General features: G+C 49.2%; 1 protein-coding gene across 2 annotated transcripts in view; it reads left to right on the top strand.

Moving 5' to 3' along the window:
• Positions 1 to 24,654, top strand: part of LOC121317964 (plexin-B2-like) — a 104,487-nt gene that overhangs the window by 29,199 nt on the left and 50,634 nt on the right. For both annotated transcript variants that reach the window (XM_041254066.1, XM_041254067.1), the window contains one exon: positions 23,112 to 24,250. In XM_041254066.1, coding sequence (XP_041110000.1) covers positions 23,112 to 24,250 — 1,139 coding nt within the window. The remainder of the gene's footprint in view (positions 1 to 23,111; positions 24,251 to 24,654) is intronic.

A 24,654-nucleotide genomic window follows, 5' to 3' on the forward strand; every position in this document is an offset into this window, starting at 1 on the left:
CCCTCAAAAACTAGACTAAACTAACTGCAGGCAACTCTTAACAAAGCATTTTATGTTTTAACCAGCCAATCGATGCGTGATCAAAATTGTAAGATAAATGAATTGGCTGTATTTCAGCTGCATTATCCCAGTTCAAAGGATCTGAAATTAAACCAGCCAATCGATGCGTGATCAAAATTGTAAGATAAATGAATTGGCTTTCCTCTCTGAATAGCAAGTTCTCATGGAAATGCAATTCACATTAATTACAGAAGAATCACAACATGGACAGGCCTGTGTGAGGACAGCTGATCGCTTCTTGCTCTGCTGTAGTGATGGACAGGCCTGTGTGAGGACGGCTGATCGCTTCTTGCTCTGCTGTAGTGATGGACAGGCCTGTGTGAGGACGGCTGATCGCTTCTTGCTCTGCTGTAGTGATGGACAGGCCTGTGTGAGGACGGCTGATCGCTTCTTGCTCTGCTGTAGTGATGGACAGGCCTGTGTGAGGACGGCTGATCGCTTCTTGCTCTGCTGTAGTGATGGACAGGCCTGTGTGAGGACGGCTGATCGCTTCTTGCTCTGCTGTAGTGATGGACATGCCTGTGAGGACGGCTGAGCTGAGCGAATGCTGAAGAGAGTGCTGGAGGGGTTTTGTAAAGGACTCTGTAAATACAGTGGGGCAGTGGAATAACTGCACTCATCTTATTCTCTCGGAGCTGGAGGGGGGGGGGGGGGGGGGGGGGGGGGGGGTCTTGACAGCTCCCCTTCCTGTTAATCTGATCTTTTCCTGCTTTAGTCTTTTTCGCCAGTGCTTTTTCATTCCTCTGTGTTTTGATGAAAGTATTGCGTGACCTCCTTCTGAGACCCCTGTGAAATCCAGGATCATTCTGTGGAAGAATGAAATCCCCTGAGAAATGTGTTTAAAGGCTGGAAACTGACCCAAAAAAAAAAAAAAAGGCAGACGGCAGCCATACGGAGTTTTAACAAAAAAAGCCGTGAGAACCAGGTTAGAGGCAGGACAGCAATGGAGTCTGAACCCCATCCGTCTCGGGGGTGCTTAGTGCTTGAGAAAGGGTCGGCGCTGCTGGCACTGATCACTCTGTTCTTGGGGGTGATGCAGCTCTGAGAGGGAGTGAAGCAGTAGTGTAGTCGAGGGTAAGCTGAGTTTACACAATCCTCATTTGAGCAGTATGGCATTTACCCACTTATACTCTCCTGTGATAAGCAGATCCCAGCTATACCAAGGGTTAAAGCCAAGGCATGTTCCAGTTTATTATATAAAGCGATTCGGGTACATTCAACGATGGGCAGACCACCACAACTGACATGTGCGTAATCTACTAAGGGCATCTCTGCACAGCCTTAGTGTTGACCATGCTGCTGACTGACCTGGTACTCTGAAAGGGTTAGTTTTACCCAATTATTCTTTTCACCACAACACCGCTCAAGAGTCTAGAGGATGCATCTCGATTCAAAGTGAACGAGCGTGGCAACACTCTGACATTTATTAATAGTTTTTCTTTTGAAAGAAAAAGAACTGAGATGTCTGAAGGGCAGTGAGTGGTGTAGGGCTTGAACTCGGACTGGAGTAATAAATCCTGTCCGAGGAGCTGGCTCAAGCTGGATGTTCTGTGTGACTCGCGTCTCGTCACTTTTGAAGTTTCAGAACTATAAAGATAGCACGCTTTGAGTGTGAATCTCTGTGTTAAGTTTCATTGCTGGTGTGTCCAGTAAAAATGAACTGTGGCACTGTTTTAACCTCTGGCCAAATCAATAATGGTGACCACACTACTTGACTTTACAGTCGGTGCATAGCTGGATTCTATGATCCTGTCAATAAAACTCTGTTAAGAATCGTGTCCAGTAGAATTGAACCCCTTCACTGCTACATTGTTTTATCCTCTGGGCATGTCAGTGATACAGATCTCTTCATTGTTTTATCCTCTGGGCATGTCAGTGATACAGATCTCTTCATTGTTTTATCCTCTGGGCATGTCAATAATGCAGATTCCTTCATTGTTTGCATGCTGCCTCATGTTTACAAACCACTCGGTCTGATATGACGTTCCACACTGATTCAGCCAGCAGGGATGCTTTGTCTTGGTTTACAACAATTCCCGTTGCAGGCTGGCACTGGCAGTTGAGTCTCTGTCAGTGCAGGGAGGCTGGGGGGCATGGAAGCTGGTTGGTTGGGAGGCTGGGGGGCAGTCTTTAGGTGGTGTCCATTCTGATCTTGTTTTGTGTGTGGTATGCTAATGTGCTCAGCAGTTCAGAGAGAGGGATGGTCAGTTTACACTGGGGGTGGGACAAGGCTTGCATGAGAGAGGCAGAGTGTGTTCATACCAACTATAAAACACGAGAGAGAGAGAGAGAGAGAGCACTCAGTCTCACCATCCCCTCAGGGTTGCTAAGTCTACTCTACTCTCGCCTCTCCTTACTCTACTCCGCTCTCATGCCTCCTCTGCCTCTACTCTCTCCTTACCCTCTCTACGCCTCTTGGTCAGGGGAAGAGAAAGAGAGACGAGAGAGAGAGAGAGAGAGAGAGAGAGAGAGGCAGTGTGTTCATAGAAGGAGAGAGAAGAACACACGAGAGAGAGGCAGAGTGTATTCATACCAACTGTAAAACACAGTCGTTTGTCTTCATACTCTTCTCCTCTCCTAACGTCTGGGCTCTCACGGGAGAGAGTGTATTCATACCAACTATAAAACACACGAGAGAGAGAGGCAGAGTGTATTCATACCAACTATAAAAAACACGCTCTCTCCTTCTCACAAGTGTATTTTGACCAACTGTACCTACTCTCTCCGTCACACATAGGCAGTATGGTTGATATTTTGTGATGCTCTCTCTCTCCGTCTCACACAAGTATGGTTGACATTTGTGTGCTCTCTCTCCGTCTCCCATAACCAACCAACTGTAAAGAGAGAGAGAGAGAGAGAGGCAGGCAGGCAGGCAGGCAGGCAGGCAGAGTGTGTATTCATACCAACTATAAATCACACGACGAGAGAGAGAGAGAGAGAGAGAGAGGCAAACACACGAGAGAGAGGAGAGTGTATTCATACCAACTGTAAAGGGACTTTTAGAGGGAGAGAGAGAGAGAGGCAGGCAGTGTATTCATACCAACTGTAAAACACTGAGTGGAGAGAGAGAGGAGAGAGAGATCCTACCAACTATAAGAGAGAGAGGCAGAGAGCAGAGTGTGTATTCATACCAACTATAAAACACACGAGAGAGAGAGAGAGAGGCAGAGTGTGTATTCATACCAACTATAAAACACACGAGAGAGAGAGAGAGAGGCAGAGTGTGTATACAGGCCAATTATAAAACCGAGGAGAGAGAGAGAGAGAGAGAGAGAGAGGTAGAGTATCTCTCTCCGTCTCACACAGTTAAGTATGCATACGTTGATATTTAGTGTGTCTCCGCCTCTCTCTCTACACATAAGTATGGTTTGATATTTTGTGCTCCTCTCTCTCCTCGTCTCACACAATAAGTATGGTTTGATATTTTGTGTGCTCTCTCTCTCTCTCCTCACACGTCACCCAAGTATGGTTTTATTCATGTTCACTCTCTGCTAAGTCCTGAGTTGGACATTTCTCATACTCTCACATAAGTATGGTTGGACAGATTTGTGTTGTGCTCTCTCTCTCGTCTCTCCTAAGTCTCACCATAAGTATGCAAGAGGATAATAACAGAGGAGAGAGAGAGAGAGAGAGAGAGAGGCAGCAGGCAGTCTCTCGTCTCACATAATTGAGAGAGAGAGAGGCAAGTGTGATTAATTCCAACTATAAAAACACACGAGAGAGAGAGAGGCAGAGAGTGAGTCATACCAACTATAGAGAGAGAGGCAGAGAGAGAGAGAGAGAGAACTCTCTCTCTCTCCTCAAAAAGTACACATAAGTCTCACATAAGTATCTGTACAATCTGCTAAACACTCTCTCTCTCGAGAGAGTCACACATAAGTAGAGGCCATATTCTGTGTGCTCTCTACTCTCTCCCTCTACCCATACACACGATCCGAGTCTCTCTCTACCTCTCTCCTGTCTAATACTCTCACACATGTAGTGCAAGAGAGAGAGAGAGAGAGGCAGAGTGTATTAATGGTTGAGATATTCAGTGTCGCTCTCTCGCTCACTCAATAAGTATGGTGAGAGAGAGAGAGAGAGCGGAGAGGGAGAGTGTGTATTCATACCAACTATAAAACACACGAGAGAGAGAGAGAGAGGCAGAGTGTGTATTCATACCAACTATAAAACACACGAGAGAGAGAGAGAGAGAGAGAACTAGAAAAACGGAACACGAGAGAGAGAGAGAGTGAGCTCTCCTCTCACACATAGGCAGAAGTGTCTCATACATAAGTAAATGGTCCTATAAATCAGAGAGTAGAGAGAGAGAGAGAGAGAGGCAGAGTGTGTATTCATACCAGCTATAAAACACACGAGAGAGAGAGAGAGGCAGAGTGTGTATTCATACCAACTATAAAACACGAGAGAGAGAGAGAGAGAGAGAGGCAGAGTGTGTATTCATACCAACTATAAAACACACGAGAGAGAGAGAGAGAGAGAGAGGCAGAGTGTGTATTCATACCAGCTATAAAACGCACACTATTCATTCACGTGGTGAACTGCAGTGATCTTGGTTGTGCTTTTGCTCATGTATCACAATACAAACGATACACACTCTATCACGATACGATGTAGCCTGTAAAGAAAGGACCCCGATTCATTGGTGCGTCATCGAACGGTACACCCCTACTTGCCTGGTACCAGAAAGTATTTTGTGTTTAAGTTCGCCTCAGTTTCACTTTCCTTTTCAATAGAGACACGCCTATACCTTTATGGCCTCGCCTTGTGAAAACATAGCGCTGCCACCCTCCTCCAGTGAGGAGGCGCTTCTGGATATAGGACACACTAACAGGCAGCAGAAATGCAGTTCAGTCACTACACGCCCGCCCCTGTGCCTGCGAGATATAAAATATCTGTTCCTAGTGCATGTGCGTCTGGAGCCCTCTGAGTTGGTGGCATTACAAAGTGGAACATTCTCCTAATCCAGCTGCCTGAGCCAGAGGGGACAGAAGAGGATCTCTCTGAAGTGTGATGACCCATGGACACTTTTACTGTAGAGCTCTCTGGGTATGACTCTCTGTTCACTGTAGAGCTCTCTGGGTATGGCTCTGTTTACTGTAGAGCTGTCCGGTTCTGACTCTGTTTACTGTAGAGCTCTCCAGTTCTGAATCTCTGTTTACTGTAGAGCTCTCCGGTTCTGGCTCTCTGTTTACTGTAGAGCTCTCTGGGTATGGCTCTCTGTTTACTGTAGAGCTCTCCGGTTCTGGATCTCTGTTTACTGTAGAGCTCTCCAGTTCTGAATCTCTGTTTACTGTAGAGCTCTCTGGGTATGGCTCTCTGTTTACTGTAGAGCTCTCTGGTTCTGGCTCTCTACTTTAGAGCGGTCTGGTTCTGACTCTGTTTACTGTGGAGTTCTCTGGTTCTGGCTCTGTTTACTGGTAGAGCTCTCTGGTTCTGGTTGTCTGTTTCAGGAGATTAAAGCAGAATCAAACGGTGTGAGCGTGGAACAGAGAGAATTAGGAGGAGAGGAAACAGCATCTGCACGGTTTAGTTTTGTGAATCTGTTCGTATGTTTGGATAGAATTTTATTTCGGTCATCGATGTGCTTTTATATTAGAATATGATATACTTACTGCCGCCCGCCAAGCACTGCACAAGCACAGCCCCCCGCCAAGCACTGCACAGGCACAGCCCCCCGCCAAGCACTGCACAAGCACTGCCCCCCGCCAAGCACTGCACAGGCACAACCCCCCCGCCAAGCACTGCACAGGCACAACCCCCCCGCCAAGCACTGCACAGGCACAACCCCCCCGCCAAGCACTGCACAGGCACAACCCCCCCGCCAAGCACTGCACAGGCACAACCCCCCCGCCAAGCACTGCACAGGCACAACCCCCCCGCCAAGCACTGCACAGGCACAACCCCCCCGCCAAGCACTGCACAGGCACAGCCCCCCGCCAAGCACTGCACAGGCACAACCCCCCCGCCAAGCACTGCACAGGCACTGCCCCCCGCCAAGCACTGCACAGGCACTGCCCCCCGCCAAGCACTGCACAGGCACTGCCCCCCGCCAAGCACTGCACAAGCACTGCCCCCCGCCAAGCACTGCACAAGCACTGCCCCCCGCCAAGCACTGCACAGGCACAACCCCCCCGCCAAGCACTGCACAGGCACAACCCCCCCGCCAAGCACTGCACAGGCACAACCCCCCCGCCAAGCACTGCACAGGCACTGCCCCCCGCCAAGCACTGCACAAGCACTGCCCCCCCGCCAAGCACTGCACAAGCACTGCCCCCCCCGCCAAGCACTGCACAGGCACAACCCCCCCGCCAAGCACTGCACAGGCACAAGCCCCCCGCCAAGCACTGCACAGGCACTGCCCCCCGCCAAGCACTGCACAGGCACAGCCCCCCGCCAAGCACTGCACAGGCACAACCCCCCCGCCAAGCACTGCACAGGCACTGCCCCCCGCCAAGCACTGCACAGGCACTGCCCCCCGCCAAGCACTGCACAGGCACTGCCCCCCCGCCAAGCACTGCACAGGCACTGCCCCCCGCCAAGCACTGCACAGGCACTGCCCCCCGCCAAGCACTGCACAGGCACTGCCCCCCGCCAAGCACTGCACAGGCACTGCCCCCCGCCAAGCACTGCACAGGCACAACCCCCCCGCCAAGCACTGCACAGGCACAACCCCCCCGCCAAGCACTGCACAGGCACAACCCCCCCGCCAAGCACTGCACAGGCACTGCCCCCCGCCAAGCACTGCACAGGCACAACCCCCCCGCCAAGCACTGCACAGGCACTGCCCCCCGCCAAGCACTGCACAAGCACAACCCCCCCGCCAAGCACTGCACAGGCACAACCCCCCCGCCAAGCACTGCACAGGCACAACCCCCCCGCCAAGCACTGCACAGGCACAACCCCCCCGCCAAGCACTGCACAGGCACTGCCCCCCGCCAAGCACTGCACAGGCACAGCCCCCCCGCCAAGCACTGCACAGGCACTGCCCCCCGCCAAGCACTGCACAGGCACTGCCGCCAAGCACTGCACAGGCACTGCCCCCCGCCAAGCACTGCACAAGCACTGCCCCCCGCCAAGCACTGCACAGGCACTGCCCCCCGCCAAGCACTGCACAGGCACAACCCCCCCGCCAAGCACTGCACAGGCACTGCCCCCCGCCAAGCACTGCACAAGCACAACAAGCACTGCACAGGCACAACCCCCCCGCCAAGCACTGCACAGGCACAGCCCCCCGCCAAGCACTGCACAGGCACTGCCCCCCGCCAAGCACTGCACAAGCACTGCCCCCCCGCCAAGCACTGCACAAGCACTGCCCCCCGCCAAGCACTGCACAAGCACTGCCCCCCCCGCCAAGCACTGCACAGGCACTGCCCCCCGCCAAGCACTGCACAGGCACTGCCCCCCGCCAAGCACTGCACAGGCACTGCCCCCCGCCAAGCACTGCACAAGCACTGCCCCCCGCCAAGCACTGCACAAGCACTGCCCCCCGCCAAGCACTGCACAAGCACTGCCCCCCCGCCAAGCACTGTGGCACTGCCCCCCCGCCAAGCACTGCACAGGCACTGCCCCCCGCCAAGCACTGCACAGGCACAACCCCCCCGCCAAGCACTGCACAGGCACTGCCCCCCCGCCAAGCACTGCACAGGCACAACCCCCCCGCCAAGCACTGCACAAGCACTGCCCCCCCGCCAAGCACTGCACAGGCACTGCCCCCCCGCCAAGCACTGCACAGGCACTGCCCCCCGCCAAGCACTGCACAAGCACTGCCCCCCCGCCAAGCACTGCACAAGCACTGCCCCCCCGCCAAGCACTGCACTGCCCCCCCGCCAAGCACTGCACAACAGGCTCAAGCACTGCCCCCCGCCAAGCACTGCACAGGCACAACCCCCCCGCCAAGCACTGCACAGGCACAAGCCCCCCGCCAAGCACTGCACAGGCACTGCCCCCCGCCAAGCACTGCACAAGCACTGCCCCCCCGCCAAGCACTGCACAGGCACTGCCCCCCCGCCAAGCACTGCACAAGCACTGCCCCCCCCGCCAAGCACTGCACAGGCACAACCCCCCCGCCAAGCACTGCACAGGCACAACCCCCCCGCCAAGCACTGCACAGGCACTGCCCCCCGCCAAGCACTGCACATGTAGCCCCCGGCCAAGCACTGCACATGTAGCACAACCCCCCCGCCAAGCACTGCACAGGCACTGCCCCCCGCCAAGCACTGCACAAGCACTGCCCCCCCGCCAAGCACTGCACAGGCACTGCCCCCCGCCAAGCACTGCACAAGCACTGCCCCCCGCCAAGCACTGCACAAGCACTGCCCCCCGCCAAGCACTGCACAGGCACAGCCCCCCCGCCAAGCACTGCACAGGCACAACCCCCCCGCCAAGCACTGCACAGGCACAACCCCCCCGCCAAGCACTGCACAGGCACAACCCCCCCGCCAAGCACTGCACAGGCACAACCCCCCCGCCAAGCACTGCACAGGCACAACCCCCCCGCCAAGCACTGCACAGGCACAACCCCCCCGCCAAGCACTGCACAGGCACAGCCCCCCGCCAAGCACTGCACAGGCACTGCCCCCCGCCAAGCACTGCACAAGCACTGCCCCCCGCCAAGCACTGCACAGGCACAACCCCCCCGCCAAGCACTGCACAGGCACTGCCCCCCGCCAAGCACTGCACAGGCACAGCCCCCCGCCAAGCACTGCACAGGCACAACCCCCCCGCCAAGCACTGCACAGGCACTGCCCCCCGCCAAGCACTGCACAGGCACTGCCCCCCGCCAAGCACTGCACAAGCACTGCCCCCCGCCAAGCACTGCACAGGCACAACCCCCCCGCCAAGCACTGCACAGGCACTGCCCCCCGCCAAGCACTGCACAGGCACAGCCCCCCGCCAAGCACTGCACAAGCACTGCCCCCCCCGCCAAGCACTGCACAGGCACAACCCCCCCGCCAAGCACTGCACAGGCACAACCCCCCCGCCAAGCACTGCACAGGCACTGCCCCCCGCCAAGCACTGCACAGGCACAACCCCCCCGCCAAGCACTGCACAGGCACTGCCCCCCGCCAAGCACTGCACAGGCACTGCCCCCCCGCCAAGCACTGCACAGGCAGGCACAGGCACTGCCCCCCCGCCAAGCACTGCACAAGCACTGCCCCCCGCCAAGCACTGCACAGGCACTGCCCCCCGCCAAGCACTGCACAAGCACTGCCCCCCCGCCAAGCACTGCACAAGCACTGCCCCCCCGCCAAGCACTGCACAGGCACAACCCCCCCGCCAAGCACTGCACAGGCACTGCCCCCCGCCAAGCACTGCACAAGCACTGCCCCCCCGCCAAGCACTGCACAGGCACAACCCCCCCGCCAAGCACTGCACAGGCACTGCCCCCCGCCAAGCACTGCACAAGCACTGCCCCCCGCCAAGCACTGCACAAGCACTGCCCCCCCGCCAAGCACCGTTGGTAGCGTTGTTGTTGTTATTCTTCTTTTAAATGGCTTTTTTAGTTTTGGAAAATGTAATAATAGAAGTTGGCTTGCAAAATATCTGAAGCCAGCAAATGTTCAGAAAGAATTGCACTGCGACAAGCCTGAGAGGGACACTAATCCCTGCTGTTGTGAATATACCATTTCTGTGATAACGGTCCGAACCAAACCTAATCTGATCCCTGGATAATCCCTCCTCATTCCACCTGCTTATTGGAGAGTCTGAGTCCGGCCCTGATCCTGCTTACTGCCAGGGTAGCAAAGACCCTTCCCTGGGAAGGAGAGGGTTGAGATGCAGACCTGGGGAGTATGTTGCCAATGTCTGTTTTTAAAATATGTATATGTAACAAAAACTGGAATGAAAGTATAGCTCCCATTGCATTGCAGTTTGTTCCAGTTCTGGCTTTACTGTGAGCTTAAGACACACCTGATCTAGTTACCCCTACACTATGGCTAGTCAAGCTCGTCATAAGACCTGGAATGGGTGAAACTGCTATGCAATAGAGTCTTACTTCTCTTCTTAGTTAGTGCTGTAATTGGAATCCATATTGCTATCACCTTGAAGAAACACGTGTGTGTTTTTTGTTTTGGTTTCATGTTGATAAAGACCCGCTGAGGAGCCTCTCATGTCATTTGAGGGGGTGATTTTGTATTCGAAGGGTTCTGTAAACCCTGCCTGTTACATGTGTTGATGACCTGGCATGGCTGACCCATATTGAGGTCTGTGTTCCTGCTGTACAGTGACAGTACTCTTTAGAGCCATTGTGTTTGGTGCACAGCTGTATTCTATGATTCTCTCAGTTCCATTACCAGTGCAGTATGTTCACATGTATAGATGGGACACTGGCTGTGCTCCAGACAGCTTCTCTGTGTGTATGCTGACCCTGAGATGAGTAGTGAGATGTGGCATTGCTGCCCTGTTCGGAGCGTGCTGCATGTTTTAAACATGTTTCTGTATGAGATGAGTAGTGAGATGTGGCATTGCTGCCCTGTTCGGAGCGTGCTGCATGTTTTAAACATGTTTCTGTATGAGATGAGTAGTGAGATGTGGCATTGCTGCCCTGTTCGGAGCGTGCTGCATGTTTTAAACATGTTTCTGTATGAGATGAGTAGTGAGATGTGGCATTGCTGCCCTGTTTGGAGCGTGCTGCATGTTTTAAACATGTTTCTGTATGAGATGAGTAGTGAGATGTGGCATTGCTGCCCTGTTCGGAGCGTGCTGCATGTTTTAAACATGTTTCTGTATAAGATGAGTAGTGAGATGTGGCATTGCTGCCCTGTTCGGAGCGTGCTGCATGTTTTAAACATGTTTCTGTATGAGATGAGTAGTGAGATGTGGCATTGCTGCCCTGTTCGGAGCATGCTGCATGTTTTAAACATGTTTCTGTATAACATTTACAGGATCAAGTTCTTTGTGGCAGGAAAAGAAAACAACTGATAATTTACCAAACTAGTGAGCAGTAACTCAGAGGGTTAAAACAGCTTCCAATGGCTTTGCCCTAGCTTTTGTTTTCACTGTGCCTTTACATATTGCAATCCTGAAACAGTGGGGGTTTTGTTTGTTTGTTGTCTGTGTTAAGGAGCTATGAAAATGCAATATTACAGCTCAGAGTTGTGTAACAAAGTAGACAAAACCTTTGTGTTCAGAACAGATGAATTGACCAACAAAAGTTGTAGCATTGTACTTGTGTGCGGTTTTGTTTCTATTAAATGTAGCTCTTTTCACATTTTACTGTTTACCCAGTGTGTCAGTTTGGTATGTAAGATTTTCATTTTGTTTATTCTGTAAAATTATTATTCTTATTATTATTTGCATGTTCATGTTGTATTCCCTTATTCAGAATGGAATGCATGCAGTGTCATTACTTTTCATACAACAAATACAGAGAACCAAGCAATTTGCTTTTATAAAATGTAGCTCCGTGGATCAAGCTCACCACAAACATTTAGCTCAACCCAAATTCAGAAGTGACTGAGGTGACGATGGCTGTCAGCACCAGCATGTGTGACTCCTCCTCCTCCTCCAACACTGCAGACCCGTTGACAAGCCTCAGAAACAGGACTCTGTTGTAATGGAACAGGACTCTGTTGTAATGGAACAGGACTCTGTTGGAACAGGACTCTGTTGTAATGGAACAGGACTCTGTAATGGAACAGGACTCTGTTGGAACAGGACTCTGTTGGAACAGGACTCTGTTGGAACAGGACTCTGTTGGAACAGGACTCTGTTGGAACAGGACTCTGTTGGAACAGGACTCTGTTGGAACAGGACTCTGTTGGAACAGGACTCTGTTGTAATGGAACAGGACTCTGTTGGAACAGGACTCTGTTGGAACAGGACTCTGTTGTAACAGGACTCTGTTGTAACAGGACTCTGGAACAGGACTCTGTTGTAACAGGACTCTGTTGTAACAGGACTCTGTTGGAACAGGACTCTGTTGTAACAGGACTCTGTTGGAACAGGACTCTGTTGTAATGTTGAACAGGACTCTGTTGGAACAGGACTCTGTTGTAATGGAACAGGACTCTGTTGGAACAGGACTCTGTTGGAACAGGACTCTGTTGGAACAGGACTGTTGTTGGAACAGGACTCTGTTGGAACAGGACTCTGTTGTAACTCTGTTGGAACAGGACTCTGTTGGAACAGGACTCTGTTGTAATGGAACAGGACTCTGTTGGAACAGGACTCTGTTGGAACAGGACTCTGTTGTAATGTAATGGAACAGGACTCTGTTGGAACAGGACTCTGTTGGAACAGGACTCTGTTGGAACAGGACTCTGTTGTTGGAACAGGACTCTGTTGTAACAGGACTCTGTTGGAACAGGACTCTGTTGTAATGGAACAGGACTCTGTTGGAACAGGACTGTGTTGTAATGGAACAGGACTCTGTTGGAACAGGACTCTGTTGTAACTCTGTTGGAACAGGACTCTGTTGGAACAGGACTCTGTTGGAACAGGACTCTGTTGTAATGGAACAGGACTCTGTTGGAACAGGACTCTGTTGGAACAGGACTCTGTTGGAACAGGACTCTGTTGGAACAGGACTCTGTTGGAACAGGACTCTGTTGTAATGGAACAGGACTCTGTTGCTGTTGTACGGGACTCTGTTGTCCTGTGGAACGTGGCCTCTGTTGTTGTACGTGTACTCCTGTGAACTGGATGAACGAAGCGGCTCTTGTGGAACGGGCCGTATCTGTGTGTCTGCGAAACACAGGACTCTCTAAATGTCCTGTCTGTAAGGAAACAGACTCGCAATGAACATGGACCTTAGCCAACATTACGCTTGTCCTGAGCTGTGTTAACAGGAACTGGTTGAACTCTGTTGGAACGGAGTAGACTCTGTTGGAAGTGAAAACTCGGTTTCTAATGGACAGACTTGTGGAACTGGACTGACTCTGTTGTAATGGGACACCGGACTCTGTTGGAACAGGACTCTCGGTTGGAACTGGAACTTGGACTGAACAGGCACCTTGTGAACATTACTGTTGGGTCCCTGACTGCTGTTGGAACAGGACTCTGTTGTTGGAACCCAGGACTCTGTTGGAACGGACTCTGTTGTAATTGAGGACTCTGTGTAATGGAACAGGATTCCGTTGTGAATAGGACTCTGTTGTGGAACAGGACTCTGTTGGAACAGGACTGTCCCTGATGGAACAGGACTCTGTTTGGACTCAGACTCTGTTGGAACATGACCGTGTTGTTGGACAGGACTTGTCCCTGGAACACGGGACTCTGTTGTAATGGAACAGGACCTGACTCTTGTCCGCTGAACAGGACTCGTGTTGGAACAAGGACTTTGTTGTAATGGAACAGGACTCTGTTGTAATAGGACTCTGTTGTAACAGGACTCGGTTGTAATGGAACAGGACTCGGTTGTAATGGAACAGGACTCGGTTGTAATGGAACAGGACTCTGTTGGAACAGGACTCTGTTGGAACAGGACTCTGTTGTAATGGAACAGGACTCTGTTGTAATGGAACAGGACTCTGTTGGAACAGGACTCGGTTGTTGGAACAGGACTCTGTTGGAACAGGACTCTGTTAATGGAACAGGACTCTGTTGGAACAGGACTCTGTTGGAACAGGACTCTGTTGGAACAGGACTCTGTAATGGAACAGGACTCTGTTGGAACAGGACTCTGTTGTAACAGGACTCTGGAACAGGACTCTGTTGTAATGGAACAGGACTCTGTTGGAACAGGACTCTGTTGGAACAGGACTCTGTTGGAACAGGACTCTGTTGGAACAGGACTCTGTTGGAACAGGACTCTGTTGTAACAGGACTCTGTTGGAACAGGACTCTGTTGTAACAGGACTCTGTTGGAACAGGACTCTGTTGTAACAGGACTCTGTTGGAACAGGACTCTGTTGGAACAGGACTCTGTTGTTGGAACAGGACTCTGTTGGAACAGGACTCTGTTGGAACAGGACTCAGGACTTGTTGGAACAGGACTCTGTTGGAACAGGACTCTGTTGGAACAGGACTCTGTTGTAATGGAACTCTGTGGAACCGGTTGTAATGGAAGAGGACTCTGTTGGACTACCTCTGTGTGGAACAGGATTACCTTTGTAACAGGAACAAAGGACCTGTTGACTCCTGTTGTCTTGAACATGACTCTGTTGGAACAGGACTCTGTTGAACAGGACCTCGTGTTGTAACAGGGGACTTGTCCTGAGACACCTGTTGTCACAGGCCAACCTTCTGTTGACAACATTACCTTGAACAGGCCTCTGTTTGAACATGGACCCTTTTATGGAATCAGGACTCTGTTGGACTCTGTTGGAACAGGACTGTTGTTGGAACAGGACTCTGTTGTTGGAACAGGACTCTGTTGGAACAGGACTCGGTTGTTGGAACAGGACTCGGTTGTTGGAACAGGACTCTGTTGTAATGGAACAGGACTCTGTTGGAACAGGACTCTGTTGGAACAGGACTCTGTTGTAATGGAACAGGACTCTGTTGGAACAGGACTCTGTTGGAACAGGACTCTGTTGGAACAGGACTCTGTTGGAACAGGACTCTGTTGGAACAGGACTCTGTTGGAACAGGACTCTGTTGTAATGGAACAGGACTCTGTTGGAACAGGACTCTGTTGGAACAGGACTCTGTTGTAGGACTCTGGAACAGGACTGTTGTTGGAACAGGACTCTGTTGAACAGGATGGAACAGGACTCTGTTGGAACAGGACTCTGTTGGAACAGGACTCTGTTGTAATGGAACAGGACTCTGTTGGAACAGGACTCTGTTGGAACAGGACTCTGTTGGAACAGGACTCTGTTGTAATGGAACAGGACTCTGTTGTAACAGGACTCTGTTGGAACAGGACTCTGTTGTAATGGAACAGGACTCTGTTGTAACAGGACTCTGTTGGAACAGGACTCTGTTGGAACAGGACTCTGTTGGAACAGGACTCTGTTGGAACAGGACTCTGTTGGAATGGAAGGACTCTGTTGGAACAGGACTCTGTTGGAACACTCTGTTGGAACAGGACTCTGTTGGAACAGGACTCTGTTGGAACAGGACTCTGTTGGAACAGGACTCTGTTGTTGGAACAGGACTCTGTTGGAACAGGACTCTGTTGAACAGGATGGAACAGGACTCTGTTGGAACAGGACTCTGTTGGAACAGGACTCTGTTGTAATGGAACAGGACTCTGTTGGAACAGGACTGTTGTTGGAACAGGACTCTGTTGGAACAGGACTCTGTTGGAACAGGACTCTGTTGGAACAGGACTCGGTTGGAACAGGACTCTGTTGGAACAGGACTCTGTTGGAACAGGACTCTGTTGGAACAGGACTCTGTTGTAATGGAACAGGACTCTGTTGTAACAGGACTCTGTTGGAACAGGACTCTGTTGTAATGGAACAGGACTCTGTTGTGGAACAGGACTCTGTTGGAACAGGACTCTGTTGGAACAGGACTCTGTTGGAACAGGACTCTGTTGGAACAGGACTCTGTTGTAATGGAACAGGACTCTGTTGTTGTAATGGAACAGGACTCTGTTGTAATGGAACAGGACTCTGTTGTAACAGGACTCTGTTGTAATGGAACAGGACTCTGTTGGAACAGGACTCTGTTGGAACAGGACTCGGTTGTAATGGAACAGGACTCTGTTGGAACAGGACTCTGTTGGAACAGGACTCTGTTGGAACAGGACTCTGTTGGAACAGGACTCTGTTGGAACAGGACTCTGTTTGGAACAGGACAGGACTCTGTTCTGTTGGAACAGGACTCGGTTGTAACAGGACTCTGTTGGAACAGGACTCTGTTGTAATGGAACAGGACTCTGTTGGAACAGGACTCTGTTGAACAGGACTCTGTTGGAACAGGACTCTGTTGGAACAGGACTCTGTTGTAATGGAACAGGACTCTGTTGTAATGGAACAGGACTCTGTTGGAACAGGACTCTGTTGTAATGGAACAGGACTCTGTTGGAACAGGACTCTGTTGTAATGGAACAGGACTCTGTTGGAACAGGACTCTGTTGGAACAGGACTCTGTTGTAATGGAACAGGACTCGGTTGGAACAGGACTCTGTTGGAACAGGACTCTGTTGTAATGGAACAGGACTCTGTTGGAACAGGACTCTGTTGGAACAGGACTCTGTTGTAATGGAACAGGACTCTGTTGAACTGTAATGGAACAGGACTCTGTTGGAACAGGACTCTGTTGGAACAGGACTCTGTTGTAATGGAACAGGACTCTGTTGTAATGGAACAGGACTCTGTTGTAATGGAACAGGACTCTGTTGGAACAGGACTCTGTTGTGTTGGAACAGGACTCTGTTGGTTGGAACAGGACTCTGTTGGAACAGGACTCTGTTGGAACAGGACTCTGTTGGAACAGGACTCTGTTGGAACAGGACTCTGTTGGAACAGGACTCTGTTGAACAGGACTCTGTTGGAACAGGACTCTGTTGTAATGGAACAGGACTCTGTTGGAACAGGACTCTGTTGGAACAGGACTCTGTTGTAATGGAACAGGACTCTGTTGTAATGGAACAGGACTCTGTTGTAATGGAACAGGACTCTGTTGTAACAGGACTCTGTTGTAATGGAACAGGACTCTGTTGTAACAGGACTCTGTTGTACAGGATGGAACAGGACTCTGTTGGAACAGGACTCTGTTGGAACAGGACTCTGTTGGAACAGGACTCTGTTGTAACAGGACTCTGTTGGAACAGGACTGTTGTACTCTGTTGTAACAGGACTCTGTTGGAACAGGACTCGGTTGGAACAGGACTCGGTTGGAACAGGACTCTGTTGGAACAGGACTCGGTTGGAACAGGACTCTGTTGGAACAGGAACAGGACTCTGTTGTAATGGAACAGGACTCTGTTGGAACAGGACTCTGTTGGAACAGGACTCTGTTGGAACAGGACTCTGTTGGAACAGGACTCTGTTGGAACAGGACTCTGTTGTAATGGAACAGGACTCTGTTGTGGAACAGGACTCTGTTGAACAGGACTCTGTTGGAGGAGGAACAGGACTCTGTTGGAACAGGACTCTGTTGTTGGAACAGGACTCTGTTGGAACAGGACTCTGTTGGAACAGGACTCTGTTGTAATGGAACAGGACTCTGTTGGAACAGGACTCTGTTGGAACAGGACTCTGTTGGAACAGGACTCTGTTGGAACAGGACTCTGTTGGAACAGGACTCTGTTGTAATGGAACAGGACTCTGTTGGAACAGGACTCTGTTGGAACAGGACTCTGTTGTAATGGAACAGGACTCTGTTGTAACAGGACTCTGTTGTAATGGAACAGGACTCTGTTGGAACAGGACTCTGTTGGAACAGGACTCGGTTGTAATGGAACAGGACTCTGTTGTAATGGAACAGGACTCTGTTGTAATGGAACAGGACTCTGTTGTAATGGAACAGGACTCGGTTGTTGGAACAGGACTCTGTTGGAACAGGACTCTGTTGGAACAGGACTCTGTTGGAACAGGACTCTTGTAATGGAACAGGACTCTGTTGGAACAGGACTCGGTTGTAATGGAACAGGACTCTGTTGGAACAGGACTCTGTTGGAACAGGACTCGGTTGTAACAGTACAATGGCAGGATGTAATGCTGGCAGTGGGGGGCGTTGCATGTAGTAATGCAGTAAACCCTGCCGGTCCCTAAGGAACTCTATTCTGGTATACAGTAGGAATGTAAGTTTGTCTGGGCAGGGATGGTAGCTGGCTGTGCTGTTTCAGAGTTGGTACGGTTTTTCCCACACTTTATCCCAACTGTGTGCTCGACTCCAAGCATCCCTCCCACCCCTCTTCACTCTGCTGCTCTCCTAAGCCAGTCACGTCCAGTAATTCTGGGAGAAATAAAACCAGAGGGTTACAGTTGCACCAGGAATTCACCGTGAAAGTGCACATTAGTGCCGGAAACGGCTGTTTCATTCTGGTGGAGGTCTGTTTGTGTATGCAGTTCACTCAGTACAGGTTTCTGGGAACCTGGGCTGAATGTGTAAACGTCTGTGAATAGCTCAGTATAAGAAAAAGCTTTGCCTCTTTTTTTAACTGGGTAACAATCCCTTCCAATAAAGTAGAGTGAACCCCACTCCATTGTGAAGGCAGCAGGGGTATTGCACCCCCTTGCTGTACCCTGACCCAGCTACAGCAGTATTGCCTCTAATTCCAATCTGCCTCTGGTCATGTCTGTACTGTGCTCAGGAGTGTTGCCCTGTCACTACACTTTAAGCTGCACCAATCTCAACCACCAGAGGTCAGCGCATTGCATGGAATATATTGCATAGCAGCTTGATCCATTCCTGGTTATACTACGAGTTTAAGAAAACGCACCGTAGCGTGGTACCTGTACACTGTGGCTAATCAAACTCATAGCAAAATCTGGAGTGGGTAAAATTGCTATGCAACAGGAGTCTTATTTCCATCCCTGTGTGTGTGTGTGTGTGTGTGTGTGTAAATCCAGTTTGAGGACCTGTATTGCTTTGTTTGTCCTGTGCATGGCTGACTGGAAGCAGGTGAGTTGTTTTCCTGGTTCCTCTGTTCCAGAGACCCATCTCTGCACTCCTGCAGTGGCCCTCAGTTCCCCAGCTGGATGCTCACCCATACTACCATTCAGACTCTGGCAGTGTTGTTGTTGTTGTTGTTTTGAATGTAGTTCAGACTCTGGCAGTGTTGTTGGTGTTTGAATGTAGTTCAGACTCTGGCAGTGTTGTTGTTGTTTGAATGTAGTTCAGACTCTGGCAGTGTTGTTGGTGTTTGAATGTAGTTCAATCTCTGGCAGTGTTGGTGTTTTGAATGTAGTTCAGACTCTGGCAGTGTTGTTGTTGTTTGAATGTAGTTCAGACTCTGGCAGTGTTGTTGGTGTTTGAATGTAGTTCAGACTCTGGCAGTGTTGTTGATGTTTGAATGTAGTTCAGACTCTGGCAGTGTTGTTGATGTTTGAATGTAGTTCAGACTCTGGCAGTGTTGTTGGTGTTTGAATGTAGTTCAGACTCTGGTAGTGTTGTTTGTTGGTGTTGTTTGAATGTAGTTCAGACTCTGGCAGTGTTGTTGCTTGTAGAGCTGACTCAGAGTGAAGCTGCTGTTTACAGTCTGCAGTGTGATCAGCAACAGGATCCGTGACTCACTGTGTTTTGCAGGGCAGCTCTAATCGGAGACCACACTAATTTTCTCCTCCGGTTAGAATGTTGTCCAACAGAAACCATGTGAGCTGGTATTGTTCTCGACCTGAGAAGTGGTGCTGAGCAGGCAAGCCACCCAGCCGCAGAAGACTGAGGCAGCAGGGAATGCTGCTGAAATCCCAGGAATTGGAGTAGGGTACCAAGAGACTGCTATCCCAAGTACAGTATCTGTGTGTGTGGGTGTGCATACCTACAAATGTTCTATATTGAAACTGTATTACACAGAATGATAGCAATGCAACTTTTAAAACCTGAAACCTCAGCCTTTTTATTAACTGCTAATATCCCAGGAAGCATTTGATCCAGACTTGATATCTCAGTGTTTCATTTGAGATCCAGGCTTCATAGCTCGGTGTTTCATTTGAGATCCAGGCTTCATAGCTCGGTGTTTCATTTGAGATCCAGGCTTCATAGCTCGGTGTTTCATTTGAGATCCAGGCTTCATAGCTCGGTGTTTCATTTGAGATCCAGGCTTCATAGCTGAGTGTTCTGGAAACTCTTCTGGGGTGAACTTTAACCTTTGTCCACTTTCTGAAGTGACCTAATATGGCTGCCATATTGTGATCGTGTAATTTCATTAAACCCTTTTTTTTTTTTTTTATATTGTCTTAATGTTCGGGAGGTATGTTCTTATTCTCTAGGGCTGGTGTTCTTATGGGTATTGTCTGATAATAATGAAACATTTGGTGGTTAAATGTATCCGTGACCTCTGACCCAATATGACAGGTTGTCGTTACCGCCAGGAGTTCCAGTCCAGTATAAATATCCACTGTTTTTAAAGTCTGATAGGGACAGCATGTTTTTGACATGTTCTGCTTAGCTATGTTCTGTTTGAGTGTCGTAATGAGCACCGTGCAATAGCACTGACCATTCTCTCTGCCTCATACAGTATGTTGGGACTGGTGACCTGCTGTCTTCTTTGCTGGTACTGTATGTGACTGTATCACTCAGATGTAATATTGATTTGAATAACAAGTTAAAAGCTGTCTCTCTTCGTTCTCAGTTTATTCAGTAACAATAATCAGTTTCTTTTAACCTCAGGTTACTTGCTGATATTATATTATAATGATAGAAATGATTGCCTGCTAACCCTAAAACATTTCATTTAGATTCTTCTCGCTATTTATTGATCATCTTATTTATGGATTGCTTTTCCCCAAAGACTGGATATTGTACAAGTAGGTTTTATTAAGGCAATAAGCACTTCCATTATTGTATGAAATGAAATGAGAAATGCCATTATGGGTTTGATGTGCTGGAATTAGTTTGGTATTGTGCACGTGGAGATTTAAGAAATCTGAAAAGCCGAGACGAAATACTTTGCAGAGTATTCGTCAGCTTTGGGATTCAGCCAAGGAAAGTAGTTTAATTAGAATTATAATAGGAAGCTGTCCACAGCGCCACAAAAACATGCACCCTTAAAAAGATTGCATTTCAGACCACTGTTCACCCATATGGCTGAGAGCAATGCAATATGATTGCTTGGCATCTGAAGGAAATGCAGCGTGCTGATTGGTTATGATGCTGTATTGTCGTTATTCAGTTAATAGAATACCCCATCATTGTAATGTGTTAGTGTTTGGTCCAGTTATCGATGATAGAGGCTGTTAGTATTCCAGGTATCCCAGGTAGTATGACACGAAGAGAGTGTGCCGGGAGGTGGAGTCATTTCTCGCTGCTCTTGTGCTCTAGGTCTTGCATGGACCCCTGCTCTTTCTCATCTACATAAACAACCTCAATGGGAGAATCACTAATCGAGTGCGGGGCCACCAGCAGGTCAGCCCAGGAAACCCAAAGGGTTTTCTAATAAACAGTGATGTAAAATGCTGAATTTAGCGCCTCTTACTGTACAGGACGTTGTCTTGTATCGATGTCATCATGATCACAATTTTCCACACTGCCCTGTTTAGCATGTTGCAGATGCCAAAGCAGCTTTTGCAAGCAAAGCTAGAAACTTGCTGCAGTTTTGTTTGGCAACAAAAAAATAACCTCCCACAGATTCCAAGCAGCCTTCTTCACCTCTGTCATTCAATACACATAGCAGAGACAGGCTGGATGTACAGTATATCAATGCACATAGCAGAGACAGGCTGGATGTACAGTATATCAATGCACATAGCAGAGACAGGCTGGATGCACAGTATATCAATGCACATAGCAGAGACAGGCTGGATGCACAGTATATCAATGCACATAGCAGAGACAGGCTGGATGCACAGTATATCAATGCACATAGCAGAGACAGGCTGGATGCACAGTATATCAATGCACATAGCAGAGACAGGCTGGATGCACAGTATATCAATGCACATAGCAGAGACAGGCTGGATGCACAGTATATCAATGCACATAGCAGAGACAGGCTGGATGCACAGTATATCAATGCACATAGCAGAGACAGGCTGGATGCACAGTATATCAATGCACATAGCAGAGACAGGCTGGATGCACAGTATATCAATGCACATAGCAGAGACAGGCTGGATGTACAGTATATCAATGCACATAGCAGAGACAGGCTGGATGTACAATATATCAATACACATAGCAGAGACAGGCTGGATGCACAGTATATCAATGCACATAGCAGACAGGCTGGATGTACAGTATATCAATGCACATAGCAGAGACAGGCTGGATGTACAGTATATCAATGCACATAGCAGAGACAGGCTGGATGCACAGTATATCAATGCACATAGCAGAGACAGGCTGGATGTACAGTATATCAATGCACATAGCAGAGACAGGCTGGATGTACAATATATCAATACACATAGCAGAGACAGGCTGGATGTACAGTATATCAATGCACATAGCAGAGACAGGCTGGATGCACAGTATATCAATACACGTTGCAGAGACAGCCTGGATGCTATGTGTATTGATATACTGTGCATCCAGCCTGTCTCTGCTATGTGTATTGATATACTGTGCATCATGCCTGTCTCTGCTATGTGTATTGATATACTGTGCATCATGCCTGTCTGCTATGTGTATTGATATACTGTGCATCCAGCCTGTCTCTGCTATGTGTATTGATATACTGTACATCCAGCCTGTCTCTGCTATGTGCATTGAGACTATTGAATATATGTGCATCCGGCCTGAACGCGCCCTAGCCTGTCTCTGCTATGTATATTGATATACTGTGCATCCAGCCTGTCTCTGCTATGCACAGTATATCACTGCACATCCAGCAGAGACAGGCTGGATGTACAGTGATATACTGTGCATCCAGCAGAGACAGGCTGGATGCACAGTATATCACTGCACATAGCCAGACTGTCTGGATGCACAGTATATCAGTGCACATAGCAGAGACAGGCTGGATGTACAGTATATCAATACACATAGCAGACAGGCTGGATGCACAGTATATCAATACACATAGCAGAGACAGGCTGGATGCACAGTATATCAATGCACATAGCAGAGACAGGCTGGATGCACAGTATATCAATGCACATAGCAGACAGGCATGATGCACAGTATATCAATACACATAGCAGACAGGCTGGATGTACAGTATATCAATGCACATAGCAGACAGGCATGATGTGCAGTATATCAGTACACATAGCAGAGACAGGCTGCATGTACTTGCTTGATGCAGAGATCCTGTACTGTCTGTTGCGCATCCCAAGACCTCACCTCCAGTCACAGGAAATGTTGTAACTCTTTAGTGAAACATAAGCATGAATGCGTACTAATATGTACAAGTGTATTTCCGTTGTCTCGTCATAATTTTGTAGTATCATAAATGTTCTTCTTTTACTGAATATTTGGGGTTTTTGTGTTTTTTTTTTTTTTTTTTTTTTTAAAAGACATGTGCGATCTGCTCTGATTTCATGAGTTTTTGTTTGAACTAGAAATATAATTTTTCAGTGTCTTATTTTTAATCTATTTGTGTGTTTCAGAAATGGCAGCCTGGCCCCTGACTCTCTGTCTGCTGCTGTGTCTCTGTTCTGGTAGCCTGGCGTCAAAATCATACAGGCACTTCTCCAGCAACACTGAAATCAACAACGTGGTGCAGGATCCTGGGACTGGCCGGGTGTACGTGGGTGCTGTCAACACCATCTACCAGTTAGACAACTTGCTTCAAAAGCAGGACAGCAGAGAAACGGGCCCCAAAAAAGATAACCAGGCGTGTACCCCCCCCAAATTTATCGGGTGCATAACCAAGCTGACAAGCAACAGTAACAAGCTTCTGCTGGTGAATCGGGCCAACGGCACCCTGGTGGTGTGCGGGAGCCTCTTCAGAGGAATCTGCTCCTTGCTGTCCCTGGAGAATGTCTCGAAGGTGGAGTACTACAGCGACTCTAAGGGAGAGAAGACCTATGTGGTCAGCACTGAGGACAAGGTGTCTGTGGTGGGAGTGTTGACCGTTGTGCAGAGACACAACAGGAACACAAGTGTATTTCTTGTGGGGAAGGGGTACGGTGCCTTCGATACCCCCAAGCTCATCACCACGCGGCTGCTTCAGGAGTCCGAGGGGGTGGACTTATTCGAGAGCTACGACGAGTCCTCGGTGTGGCAGGCCAGCGCTTACACCAACCTGTTCCGGCACATCTTCCGATTGGCCTTCCAGCATGTAAATTTTACCTACTTCCTCTTCTCCCGCACAAACGCCAGGAACGAAATGGGGAATTACACCTTCATCTCCCGGGTGTGCCAGAAAGACACCCACTACTACTCCTACATGGAGCTCCAGCTGAACTGCAGCCAGGGCGGGGGGCAGCAGTACAGCAAGGTGCAGGCGGCGTTTGTTGCTTTCCCAGGGGAGCGCCTGGCAAGGAGTATGAGTGCGTCTGGGCGCTATGGGAGGGTGACCACCGAGGACAAGGTGCTGTTCGTGGTGTTCGGTACAGACAGTCAAACTGATCAGAGCCAAGCCTCGGCCCTCTGCATGTACTCTCTAAAGGAGATCAACGAGAGACTACGAGAAATCCAGGATGCTTGTTACACTGGGTTTGGGTACATTGGTGAGAAGCAGGCTGTCTACACACCATACTCTACTGTTTCAAATGGGATCTGGCCAAAAAACTGCGAACAGAAGGTACCGGCTTTTTAAAATATTGATCTAGCAAACCCTTTTTGTAAACTCTGAGAGATAAATTCTGTCTTTTGCTCTTTTGATGTTTTGTTATAGTTAATAAAATAAATTAAGAAATAAAAACAAAAACATTTTAGTGGACTTTTTACATTTTTTTAAAAACCTGACTTGTCTTCCAGATTTAACCCTTTCGTTACCAGCTCTTAATTTGAAACATCACTGCACTATTATCAAGGATCGTGCTTGATTTTTCTTTTTAAGATTTTTTAAAAACTAAATTTTGTTTATAACTTTACAAGGGTATGTAGTAATTTATTAATTTATAATATAATTTATAATTAAAGCCTTCATGGCTGTGGTTTTTTGATTGTATTTCTTCTGGGACATGATGGTTCTTTGTTCCCTGT

Source organism: Polyodon spathula, chromosome 7, assembly GCF_017654505.1.
Source record: "Polyodon spathula isolate WHYD16114869_AA chromosome 7, ASM1765450v1, whole genome shotgun sequence".
Lineage (NCBI taxonomy): Eukaryota > Metazoa > Chordata > Actinopteri > Acipenseriformes > Polyodontidae > Polyodon > Polyodon spathula.